This window comes from Balaenoptera acutorostrata, chromosome 8 (assembly GCF_949987535.1).
Source record: "Balaenoptera acutorostrata chromosome 8, mBalAcu1.1, whole genome shotgun sequence".
Classification (NCBI taxonomy): Eukaryota; Metazoa; Chordata; class Mammalia; order Artiodactyla; family Balaenopteridae; genus Balaenoptera; species Balaenoptera acutorostrata.
The window spans coordinates 113,971,906-113,985,410 of NC_080071.1; the positions used below are offsets into that span (position 1 = coordinate 113,971,906).

The 13,505-nt window shown below is 37.9% G+C and overlaps 1 protein-coding gene across 14 annotated transcripts in view; it reads right to left on the reverse strand.

Annotated features, from left to right (window-relative positions):
- NCKAP5 (NCK associated protein 5) overlaps positions 1-13,505 on the reverse strand; it is a 1,062,317-nt gene that overhangs the window by 476,055 nt on the left and 572,757 nt on the right. For all 14 annotated transcript variants that reach the window (XR_009009050.1, XR_009009051.1, XM_057551412.1 and 11 more), the window contains one exon: positions 10,189-10,322. Coding sequence is in view for 12 of the 14 variants with exons in the window: in XM_057551412.1 (XP_057407395.1) it covers positions 10,189-10,322 (134 nt within the window). In the remaining 2 variants the exon portion in view is untranslated. The remainder of the gene's footprint in view (positions 1-10,188; positions 10,323-13,505) is intronic.

The window sequence follows — 13,505 nt, forward strand, 5'->3', positions numbered from 1 at the left end:
GGATCATACACCATGATCAAATGGGGTTTATCCCAGGAATGCAAGGATTCTTCAATATATGCAAATCAATCAATGTGATACACCATATTAACAAATTGGAAGGAAAAAACCATATGATCATCTCAGTAGATGCAGAAAAAGCTTTTGACAAAATTCAACACCAATTTATGATAAAAACCCTCCAGAAAGTGGGCATAGAGGGAACTTACCTCAACATAATAAAGGCCATACATGACAAACCCACAGCCAACATCATTCTCAGTGGTGAAAAATTGAAACCATTTCCACTAAGATCAGGAACGAGACGAGTCTGCCCACTCTCACCACTATTATTAAACATAGTTTTGGAAGTTTTAGCCACAGCAATCCGAGAAGAAAAAGAAATAAAAGGAATCCAAATTGGAAAAGGAGAAGTAAAACTGTCACTGTTTGCAGATGACATGATACTATACATAGAGAATCCTAAAGATACTACCAGAAAACTACTAGAGCTAATCAATGAATTTGGTAGAGTAGCAGGATACAAAATGAATGCACAGAAATCTCTTGCATTCCAATACACTAATGATGAAAAATCTGAAAGAGAAATTAAGGAAAGACTCCTCTTTACCACTGCAACAAAAAGAATAAAATACCATGGAATAAACCGAACTAAGGAGACAAAAGACCTGTATGCAGAAGACTATAAGACTCTCATGAAAGAAATTAAAGATGATACAAACAGATGGAGAGATATACCATGTTCCTGGATTGGAAGAATCAACATTGTGAAAAGGACTATACTACCCAAAGCAATCTACAGATTCAATACAATCCCTATCAAACTACCAATGGCATTTTTCACAGAACAAGAACAAAAAATTTCACAATTTGTATGGAAATACAAAAGACCCAGAATAGCCAAAGCAATCTTGAGAAAGAAAAATGGAGCTGGAGGAAACAGGCTCCCTGACTTCAGACTATATTACAAAGCTACAGTGATCAAGACAGTATGGTACTGGCACAGAAACAGAAATATAGATCAATGAAACAGGATAGAAAGCCCAGAGATAAACCACGCACATATGGTCACCTTATCTTTGATAAAGGAGGCAAGCATATACAGTGGAGAAAAGACAGCCTCTTCAATAAGTGGTGCTGGGAAAACTGGACAGGTATGTGTAAAAGTATGAAATTAGAACACTCCCTAACACCATACACAAAAATAAACTCAAAATGGATTAAAGACCTAAATGTAAGGCTAGACACTATAAAACTCTCAGAGGAAAACACAGGCAGAACAGTCTATGACATAAATCACAGCAAGATCCTTTTTGACCCACCTCCTAGAGAAATGCAAATAAAAACAAAAATAAACAAATGGGACCTAAGGAAACTTAAAAGTTTTTGCACAGCAAAGGGATCCATAAACAAGATGAAAAGACAACCCTCAGAATGGGAGAAAATATTTGCAAACAAAGCAACTGACAAAGGATTAATCTCCAAAATTTACAAGCAGCTCATGCAGCTCAATATCAAAAACACAAACAATCCAATCCAAAAGTGGGCAGAAGACCTAAATAGACATTTCTCCAAAGAAGATATACAGATTGCCAACAAACACATGAAAGGATGCTCAGCATCACTAACCATTAGAGAAATGCAGATCAAAACTACAATGAGATATCATCTCACACCAGTCAGAATGGCCATCATCAAAAAATCTACAAACAATAAATGCTGGAGAGGGTGTGGAGAAAAGGGAACCCTCCTGCACTGTTGGTGGGAATGTAAATTGATACAGCCACTATGGAGAACAGTATGGAGGTTCCTTAAAAAACTAAAAATAGAACTACCATACGACCCAGCAATCCCACTACTGGGCATATACCCTGAGAAAACCATAATTCAAAAAGAGTCATGTACCACAATGTTCATTGCAGCTCTATTTACAATAGCCAGGACATGGAAGCACCCTAAGTGTCCATCGACAGATGAATGGATAAAGAAGATGTGGCACATATATACAATGGAATATTACTCAGCCATAAAAAGAAATGAAACTGAGTTATCTGTAGTGAGGTGGATGGACCTAGAGTCTGTCATACAGAGTGAAGTAAGTCAGAAAGAGAAAAACAAATACAGTATGCTAACACATATATATGGAATCTAAAAAAAAAAAAAAGGTTCTGATGATCCTAGGTGCAGGGCAGCAATAAAGACGCAGACATAGAGAAGGGACTGAGCACACGTGGAGGGGGAAGGGTAAGCTGGGACAAAGTGAGAGAGTGACGTGGACATATATACACTACCAAATGTAAAATAGATAGCTAGTGGGAAGCAGCCGCATAGCACAGGGAGATCAGCTCAGTGCTTTGTGACCGCCTAGAGGGGTGGGTTATGGAGGGTGGGAGGGAGATGCAAGGGGGTGGTGATATGGGGATATATGTATATGTATAGCTGATTCACTTTGTTATAAAGCAGAAACTAACACACCATTGTAAAGCAATTATACTCCAATAAAGATGTTAAAAAAAGAAAAAAACATTCAAGAAGGATTCATCAGTATGGAACAATGAGAACCCCTAAATATTGAGAGTGGGAATGCAAAATGGCATGGCTACTTTGCAAAACAGTTTGGCAGTTTCCTGTAAAGTTAAACATAGGCTTACTATATGACACAGTAATCCCATTCCTAAGAGAGATGGAAACATACTGAGACCCGGGAATGAAAGTTGTATGTTTGTAACAACCTTATAATCACCAAAAACTGGAAGAAATCCATCATCGGGTGAATGAATAAACAAGTGGTGGTACTTCTATACAATGGATTATGACTAAGCAATGAAAGGGAATTAAGTACTGATATATGCAGCAACAAGGCTGCATTTCAAAAGACTTGCTCAGTGAAAGAAGCCAGATACACAAAAAAATTAAATGCTTTATAACTTCAATGATAAGAATTTCTGGAAAAGGCAAAACTACAGGGAGACAAATCAGATCAGCCATTGCCAGGGTCTTAGGGTGTGGAGAGGGAACACACCATAGGGAAATGAGGGAACTTTTCAGGGGCATGAAAATATTCTGTATTGATTGCAGTGGTGGTTGCATGATGGCATATGCTTGTCAAAACTGGTCAAACTATACACTTAAAAGATGGATTTTCTGTAAACCTGACCAAAAAACATTTATTATTTAGAGCAGGAATGAACTTAGTTTCCAATTTTAAAATGAAACGTATTCTCCCGAATCCTGCATCTATTTTCTTAAAAGAAAAACTGTGTTGGGTAGGGATAGTAATACATTAAGAGTTATAATAGGTAATCGAAAAAGACATTTGGAGGAGAGACTAAATCACTGGTATTTTTACTGAGGACTATGTCTTCAGAGAAATTGTTTAGACGTGAAAACAATTCTGGTTGTCATAAAGTTCTCTCTGTTCAGGCTTTTCCCAAAACTGTTTCAAATAAATCCTAAAGCAGACAACATCAGAGCCAAGAGCAATAACGGTTATGTTCACAGCAGAGGATCTTTGCTTCCTTTTACCAGTCACGTTTCTCAGTATTCAATTTGACTGTCCTCAACAGAAATATTTCATCTGGGCATGGCAGTTTTCTCATCTCAACTTCTCCTGAGTCAAGTAACCAAAATAGACATGGTGAAAGCCCAGTCCCACAGATCATCTCTGTCATCAAAACATGGAGAATAAGACAATCCACTCCAAGTTCTTAACATGAAACCTGGTTGTTAGAACTTCAAGAAGCCCTGGTTATAACAGTGTAATTATAACTTCACTCAAGAAATGCATTTCAGTTCTAATACATGGCCTTTTCAAAAGCCTAAAAAGCATTATAAAACTACAGTGCAATTCAACTTCCTCATTTTACAAATGAGCGAAATGAGATCCAGAAAGGTCAAATTACTTAACCACCGTTATTAAGCTAGTTAGACGTGGGGCTAGAACCAGGTCCTAGAAAACCCATTCAATAGGACAGTGCTCCAGGGAGATCAGCTCTGTGCTTTGTGACCACCTAGAGGTGTGGGATAGGGAGGGCGGGAGGGAGGGAGATGCAAGAAGGAAGAGATATGGGAACATATGTATATGTATAACTGATTCACTTTGTTATAAAGCAGAAACTAACACACCATTGTAAAGCAATTATACTCCAATAAAGATGTTAAAAAAAAATAGGACAGTGCTCTTTCAAATGAAATTGGAACTAAATTTTATGTTACTATTGTTTTCTCTACCAGGCTTGAATAACAGGCGATGTAAATTTCATGTTGTCTACGCAACAATATATAGCTCCGTTAAGAAGTTTAAAAACTTCTGACAAGGTCATCATGTCTTACACAGAAGCAGAACTACAAGGGAATCAAGGAATGTTTCATATTAAGTTAGTAACTGCTGAAAAAGGCCTCCTTTCTTTCCATTCTCTATAGAATTGATTTTAGCTCCTCTCTGCTTTGCTCAAGTGAGAACTTATACGCCAGATACTAAGATACACATTTCTGACATCAAAGTATGATCCATATTATGTTAACCAAGCATTTAAAGAAGATGCCATGTAAACTCCTTTCTTCCGTCTGTTGCCATTTGAAGAAAAGTTATCATTTGAACAGTGTTGCTTTGCCATTTTAAACTTCTGGTAAATTCACCCAGAGGAGCAAATGAGAGGCCTCCATTTTTATGACAGCAAGAAATATTGCTGATCGTGTGGAAATAGCAACTCCAAATCAATAGAAAATTGCCCTCTACATTCATCAGGAGGAACAAGGCACTGAGGAGAGCCAGCCTCTGTGACAGGTGAAAGCTGATGAAGATTCTGGGACAGGAACAAGTGTAGAAGAGGGGCAGAAGAGGCTGTGCTGTTGACTTCCCAAAGGTCAACTGACGGCTGTCCTCATCTTGTTACGTTTCACTCCTTCTAAAAATGTAGAGAAAGTGTTCTTTTAATGTACCAGACAGATACGGAGGTAGAAGGGAATACGTGGGCAGAACGCTGAAGGGCTTACTACCTTCTTCAACACACACTTCTATGCCAGGTGCCTACAGCTTCCAAATGGGCAGTGGAAAATGAACCCTAGGATTCTACAACGTCTCTGAGAGCTGATAACGGGAACAGCAACCAGCGAACGGGTTAGGCGGTAAAACCAGCTCCATGTACATCTCCTTGAAGTTCAGCAAGCAGCAGACTGCACTTAAGCATAGCAATCAACTGGGAGAGGAGAAATCCCCTTACCGTAAGCAAAGAAATAGCTTCAAGGCAGCAGATAACAGTGCAGGGAGAGAAGGTCAAAACAGGTGCAGAGAAATTCTGGAGGTAGAGAGTGCAAGCTTGGACTCCATTTGAGTGATTTTTAACTATCTTAGTCAAATATGAGTGACAAAGCTTAATTGTTCCCTTTACTGAAATTTACACTGCATCGTGTAAACACACACACACACACACGCACACACGCACACATACATGCCTGGAACTTTTCAAAGCTGCAGGGAAACAATGATTGATGCCTGATGCTTTGGGTGTGATGTGGTCTGCTAATTGCATATCTTTTACAAAACATGTCTGCTCGATGGTGAGACTACCAGGTTGATTCTAATCCAAAGCTTCAAATAGACTGCAGCATAGAGCTGCCACATGATAAACACGTGTGTTATTATTGCTAGTATCACTACCCAATCATTAATTTCATCTGATTTGATCCATGCCTTTGCACGATAACATACTACTAACAGCTATGAAGTCTGGCTGTCCAGAATTTAGACAAAATTTCCCTTCATTTATAGCTAAACTATAAATGTGTTGTTTGGTTCATATATGTACATATGGCTTCTCCATCCGGAGTCTACATTTTTTGAGGATACATATTATGTTCTATCTTATTGTGCACACAATAAAAGCAGTTGATTGTCCTATATGAACAGCAGCTTTCAGTAACAGCCTACACATTGATTAGATTGTTTCCAAAGGGACCAACTCAAATACTTGTGCAAATCATGCATGGTTTGCATGAAATCAACTCTGTAGAGTCGCTTATTTCTTCAGAAGTCTGTTTTTTAGAAATCATTATTACTCCACCTCAATACACCCCACCTGGTTGGAGACACTGTCCCTGGAATCTAACTGATGCACAAACATTTCATTCACTCAAGGTGGAGTAATGAAGCTGGGGGTTCAAACACTAATTATCTTTATAAACATAGCCTCAGTTCGCCCCATTGACCTTGGCTGGCTCGACAATCACAGTTCAAAATGGTTAAAGGGAGGATAGAGACAGTTATGGAATTATAGGGGGGGATCACCAAGCGAATCCCACATAAAATATGCCCAGCCATGTATACTACACAGACAATGGGTTAAACAATCCTTATGACATCTGGAAAGCATCTTTGATTTATATCACTAAATAACAAGAGAAGGAAGGGGTAGCCTGAATGATACCAGCACCTGCCTTTAAGTACCACCTTACTGCATCTATCTTGATTCATGCCTTCATCTATGGGGAAGGCTAAATTTGAAAGTATCCTTTTTCTTCTCTGTATTTACATTAAAGAAGGTAAATGGTCTAAATTAAGCTTGTTATGGCTGCCTGAATCACCCTCAGTGAAGGCAATTTCTGATTTATGAGCTTAGAGCTAATTATGTAACCTCTAGTCACATTTTTTTTAATTGCCCGAATTCTGGACCACTGCTGATCATTATATCCTAATCAGAGGTCAGGAGGGAGGAAGGGCTTATGGATGAAGGTTTGGTGATGACATAAAAGAGAACTACTCATTTAAACACTTTTATAGATTTTTATCACCTAAGTGATCCCATTACTCATTACCACAGGTAATCACAAGTGCGTTTAAGCCACCAAGCCCATCACCTAACTGAAATTGCATAAAATCAAGCCTCAAAGTAATTCTGAATCACTCATTCTGACACCTGAATTCTACTTCACACATATACCTAATTGTCCCAGCTTCTAACTTCATTGTTCATTTTCCCCTCCAATGCCTTGCATCAGCCCTGAATCTGAGACTCAGAATCTCCTTGACTACTGTTTAGATGCTCCCATGGCTACGGTACTATCAAACATACCAGAAAAATACCTTACCCAACTCAGCCCAGGCCTCAGCATCTCATGCCTCTGTGCTCTAGGTTCATAAAAGAGGTATTGGAAAAATACAACACATGTATATTTACATGTCCCCATGAACTTGAAGTATAGTGCTTAACCTGAGAACCTTTAGCACTGGAGTTCTTCCTACTTTACTTGTTTTCACTTAGGCATAGACCCAGAATTCCTAAACCATATAGTGTGAAATTACTTAACTTCATAGACATAAGTGACATAGCAGAAGCAGTAATACTTTTACGAATTAATCCTAATTTGCACTATCGTGGACCACTGTCTATTATATCCTTTAATGCCATCTCTGGAGGGGCCTATAAGATGCATTCTACTATGAGTTTATTGCCAAAGATGTTTCTCTCTTTAGGGAGTAGTAGCCTTTGTCTACGAGATAAGAATTACATATCCTCTTGTGTTTTCCTTTTAATCTTGTCTGCCATGAATCTTAGAGCTAAATTAAATGCTCACTCTCCGAAAGCATGCTGGGCTGTGTTAAGTATGATTACTCGCCACATTCCCCTTTCATGGTCTTTATTTTCCGTTTTTATTTTAACAGTCTTACCGTAAAACTACCTTTTCTTGTAAGTCACTTCGCACCCTTTGAAAAGGTAGGCTATTACATTACCCTAAAAAGTAAACTCATCCCATGAACAATACTCAAAGTATGCCTACATTACATCTCAGATATCATCATGTACAAAAGGAACTTGTCAACCCAGGAAAAGAAGGAGAAAATTATGACTATAAAAGTTTTAAATTTAATACAATTATTTGGATTATAGAACTTATTTACATGAGCATTTAGATACCGACCATGTCCAAGGGTGACATGCCATAGACAAGCTCTGTAATACTGAGAATTTTACAAAGACTTAGATTATAGTAACAGGATTGTTTGAATAAGCCTAACTTGAAACATCTTACAAACCAAAGTTTAAAATGTAAAAGGCCATCAGCAATGGTTTAGTGGGTCTACTTAAATTATCGTGTAATTATCTTCTCTGTTACATAGGCTTTCTCCCCCCATCTTTTGCTGATTTACATTAGTTGTCTGGCTATAACTGGACTTGAACTTTCAATGTCAATGAAGCTTACTAAGAAAACTGATTAGGCTGGGGCAAAAAATCTTCACAAAGGCAGTATGTAAAACCACCCACTGTTTGTTTTACAAATAATTATCTTCTCTTTAAACCTAGAATGTAGCCTCGGCTCTTGTGCAACTCAAATCTGTATGGGGTTGTCATTTGATTTACAGCAGATGACCTGGCATCGTACAAAAGTAATTTACTGTGCCGGGTGCCTCACGCCCTGTAAATCAATAGCTTGAGTACAGAGACATCTCAATTAGACAGTACAAGGGTAGCAAGATCTGCACCTTCCTTTCTTGTATCATGAAAATGGCAAGTATTACAAAATGGTACTTGTTTTAAAGTTGCTTCGGAGGGTGGGGAGGGGCTATTATTTCAAGTTTGGAGACATAAAGTGAGATTCGCCATCGAATAGAATGAAAAATTGAGCACAAGTTTGTATAAGTAATAGCCTGTGAGGGGTGGGACATGCATTTGTTAAAGTATTGATTGGTGCATTTCTACAGCACCTGTATTATCATGGGCTCCAAGAGCTGAACAGGGTGTTCAATTATGACTCTGAAACCGAGGAGTCATCCATCCTTCCTACCCTGTTCTTCCAAGATGCCTTTAAACCAAAATTCCAAACATTCGTGGTATAAGCCTCCATGAGATAAATCATCCAAAGGCTCAACTTTGCTCTCTCCCTGCAACACACCTAAAAATTAAGCTGTCAATATAAAAGCCTCATAATGAGGAAGCACAATTATCCATCACCAATCATATCCAAATCCCAGTGGTAAATGAAAGATAAGACCCACCCAGTTTGCTGAAGAAAATTTTAGGGCAACTTCTCAAACTGGATTCTGCCTGGGATAACCTCATGAGGGAGAAAAGAATCAAAAATTATTTTCCTGGTTTTGCAAATGGTGACGTGAAACATGAAAATAAAAGCAAACTGTTCCTCATAGGGTGCCCGTATCTGGTCCCAGGACTGTAAATGCACAAGTCTGTGTTTTTTCCATGAAAATGAAGAGATTTTAAATAATAGGTTGAATTTTTACCTGGCCCCATATATATATATTTTTTAAAATTAATTAATTAATTATTTTTTGGCTGCGTTGGATCTTCGTTGCAGCGCGTAGGCTTTCTCTAGTTGTGGCGAGCGGGGGTTACTCCTCATTGTGGTGCACGGGCTTCTCATTGTGGTGGCTTCTCTTGTTGTGGAGCGGGCTCTAGGTGCACGGGCTTCAGTAGTTTTGGCTCGTGGGCTTCAGTAGTTGTGGCTCGCGGGCTCTAGAGCGCAGGCTCAGTAGTTGTGGCACACGGGCTCAGTTGCTCCACAGCATGTGGGATCCTCCCAGACCAGGGACTGAACCTGTGTCCCTACATTGGCAGGCAGATTCTTAACCCCTGTGCCACCAAGGAAGTCCCTGGCCCCCTATTAACTGTAATTGAAAGCTGAAAGATTCTTACTGTGCTGGAATTAAATCAAAGAAGAGCTACTTTTCCAGAATCCTTTCAAATTCAAGTTATGTCTTTTTAAAGGAAAGAAACTCATTGATTTTGATTTTTTTTTTTTTTTTTTTTTTTTTTTTTACAGATTCTAAATATTTACTCTAAATAAGGAGTAAGAGCTTACTGGATGATTCACACTCTTTCTACCTGAAAATAGGATTATGAGGACCAGTAAAATTGCATTCTCCTGGCTGGCCTTTCACAGATCATGCCTATAGGCCACACAACCACCACATCTTACTGAAAGATACTTTGGAAAGCCATTGGGGAAGAAAAGACAACCAGCTTCAATAAAGCCAAGACTGAGGTGCAAGCGGAAAGTTCCAGAAAATTGGTCCAAATGCAATCGGACGATTTGGCTACAAGAGAAGGTCTAAATTGCTGGTCATTAGCTCCTCAAATGCAACACAAGCTTACACAATGGAAACTCAAGCAAAGGTGTAATTGGCGCAGGGAGAGATGCACCTCCTGAAACAAGATGCTCCGCACAGAACAATACCTGGAGAACTGCTGCTGCAGGCCACGCATCTGAATTCTGTTCCGCTCAGACTCCAGTGTCACCTCCTGTAAGCGCTTCTCACTCTGAAGACGTAAGTGTCTCTCCTCTTCCAATTCATGTATCAGCTTCTCATGCTAGAAAAGGCACACAGGGGATGACTTTTAAGAAAGAGTTTCTTAAATATTATAAGAAAATAATTAGTAGGCACTGTTGGTTACTAAGTGCTAACTTGGACTTCATATATTAATTAATTTCATCCTCATTACAACCTCATCAAGTACCTTCTATTATTAATCTCTTATTATCTAGGAAACCAAGGATCAGAGACCTTGAAGTAATTTGTCATTAAAAAAACAGAAGGTAACAGATTTTCAATCCTGGCTGATTTGACTCTAATGTATGAATGATTTCCACTAAACCAGGTGGCTTCTTATGCAGAGATGAAGATCCATGACTGAATAATACTAGCAGGTGAATAAGAATTCAAGTAATAATGAGTAAGTCCATTAGTGCCTGTTCAGAATTATTTCATCTTTTCAGTCTCTGGTAAACGCTTTAAAGAGAACACTACTGATTTTTATAAAAGGACCAGGAACTTCCACTTAATTATACCATGAAGCTGATGAGAATAAGGTTAAAGAATTAGTTTGTATTTGCCCAATTAGGTTTTCCCAGATAGAAATTGGTTAAGCCACCCTCTTTATTTGTAATCCTAGACAGCGAGCTCCTCACACATGGGCATCATAGATTAAAAGGGAGACTGGATGACCCAGAATAGATGGTTCATCAAAAACTCACTCCAGGAACTGGTAAAAAGCACACAAGCTCAGATCCTGACATTACAGACTGAGCCACGCTATGACTTTTTTGTTTTGGTTGTGCTGTTGTTACCACCTTTTTTTTTTTTTTAAGAGCATGTCATGCTATTATGGTTATGGATGTTACTACATTAAGCACCATGTGTTAAGGATATATATTCCACGATGAAAATCAAAGACTCAATGCCTGATTATAAGGGACCTACATTCTTAAAGGGAAAGATGTGAAGCATATATATTTCAGTTTCCAAATAAATCAGGCACTATGACTCTGTACCATGAATCACCCAGATGAAACTTGATCCATTGGAAAAAATTCTCCTGAGGACCATGAATGAAACAGACCATTCCCGGAAATGAATCAAGGTCCTTTAAAAATACTTCACATCCTGTGCCTCTGCAACTTTGACCATGCTCTCCCTCCTGCTTCAAAAGCCCTCTCTATTCAAAGCCTAGGGTTCCTTCCAGGCTCAGCTTATATATCAACCCTTTGCCAAATATATGATTTGCAAATATTTTCTCCCACTCAGTTGGTTGCCTTTCCATTTTGTTGATAACTTCCTTTGCTGTGCATAAGCTCTTTAGTTTGATGTAGTCCCACTTGTGTATTTTTGCTTTCGGTAACAGGTTCAAAAGATCATCACCAAGACTAATGTCAAATAGCTTACCATGTATGTTTACTTTTAGGAACTCTATGGTTTCAGGTCTTACATTCCATTAAGTCTTTAATCCACTTTGAGTTAATTTTTGTGTATGGTGTAAGATAGCAGTCTAGTTTCATTCTTTTGCACATGGACATCCATTTTCCCCAACACCATTTATTGAAGAGACTGTTTTTTCCCATTTTACAATCTTAGCTCCTTTGTCATAAATTAATTGACCATATATGTGTGGCTATGTTTCTAGGCTCTCTATTCAGCTCCATTAATCTATGTGTCTGTTTTTATGCCAATACCATACTGTTTTGATTACCATAGCTTTGCAATATAATTTGAGCATGATGCCTCCAGGTTTATTCTTCTTTCTCAAGATTGCTTTGGCTATTCGGGGTCTTTGTGTTCCATACAAATTTTAGGATTGCTTGCTCTATTACTGTGAAAAATGCCATTAGAATTTTGATATGGATTGCATTGAATCTGCAGATTACTTTTGGTACTATGGGCATTTTAATATTAATTCTTCCAATCCATGAGAACTGGAATATTTTTCCATTTACTTGTGTCTTCATTTTCATTCATTAATGTCCTGCAGTTTTCAACATATAGGTCTTTCAACTCATTGGTTAATTTTATTCTTAGGTATTTTATTCTCTTTGAAGCAAATGTAAATGGGATCATTCTTAATTTCTTAATTGTTAGAAATTATTCTTAATTCTCTTTCTGATAGTTTATTGTTAGTGTAGAGAAATGCACCAGAATTCTGTATATTGATTTTGTATCCTGAGACTTTACTGAATTTATTAGTTTTAACAGTTTTTTTGTCAGAGTCTTCAGGGTTTTCTATATATAAAATCATGTCTTCCTCAAACAGTGACAGTTTTACTTTTTCCTTTATAATTTGGATGCCTTTTATTTCTTTTTCTTGATTAATTGTTCTGGCTAAAACTTTCAATACCATGTTAAATAAAAGTGGCAAGAGTGGACATTTTTGTGTTTTTCAGCTTTTCACTGTTGAGTATAATATTAGCTGTGGGTTTGTCATATATGATCTTTCTTATGTTGAGATATGCTCCATCTATACCTACATTGTTGAGAGTATTTATTATAAATACATGTTGAATTTTGTCAAATGCTTTTTCTACATCTATTGAGATGATCATATGATTTTTATTCTTCAGTTTGTTAACATGGTGTATCATGTTGAGTGATTTGTAGGTGTTGAACTAAACTTGCATCTCTGGAATAAATCTCACTCGATCATGGCATATGATCCTTTTAGTGTATTGTTGAATTCAGTTTATTAACATTTTGCTGAGGATTTTTGTGTCTATGGTCATCAGAGCTGTGGCCCTGTAATTTTCTTTTCTTGTGGTGTCCTTGTCTGGTTTTGGTATTAGGGTAATGCTGGCCTCTTAAAATGAGTTTGGAAGTGTTCCCTCCTCTTTTATTTATTTATTTTTTTGAAGAGTTTGAGAAGGATTGGTATTAATTCTTCTTTAAATGTTTGGTAGGATTCACCAGTAAAGCTGTCTGGTCTTGAATTTTTGTTCGTTGGGAGGTTGTTGATTACTCTTTCGATTTCTTCCTAGTAAGCAGTCTATTCAGATTTTCTATTTCTTCATGATTCAGTCCTGGAAGGTTGTATGTCTCTAGAATTTACCAGTTTCTCCGAGGTTGTCCAATTTGTTGGCATATAACTGTTCGCAGTCATCTCTTAAGATCCTTTGTATCTCTGTGGTATGAGTTGTAACGTCTCCTCTTTCATTTCTGATTTTACTTATTTGAGCCCTCTCTTTTTTTTTGGCAGGGGTGGGAGAGTCTAGCTAAAGATTTGTCAATT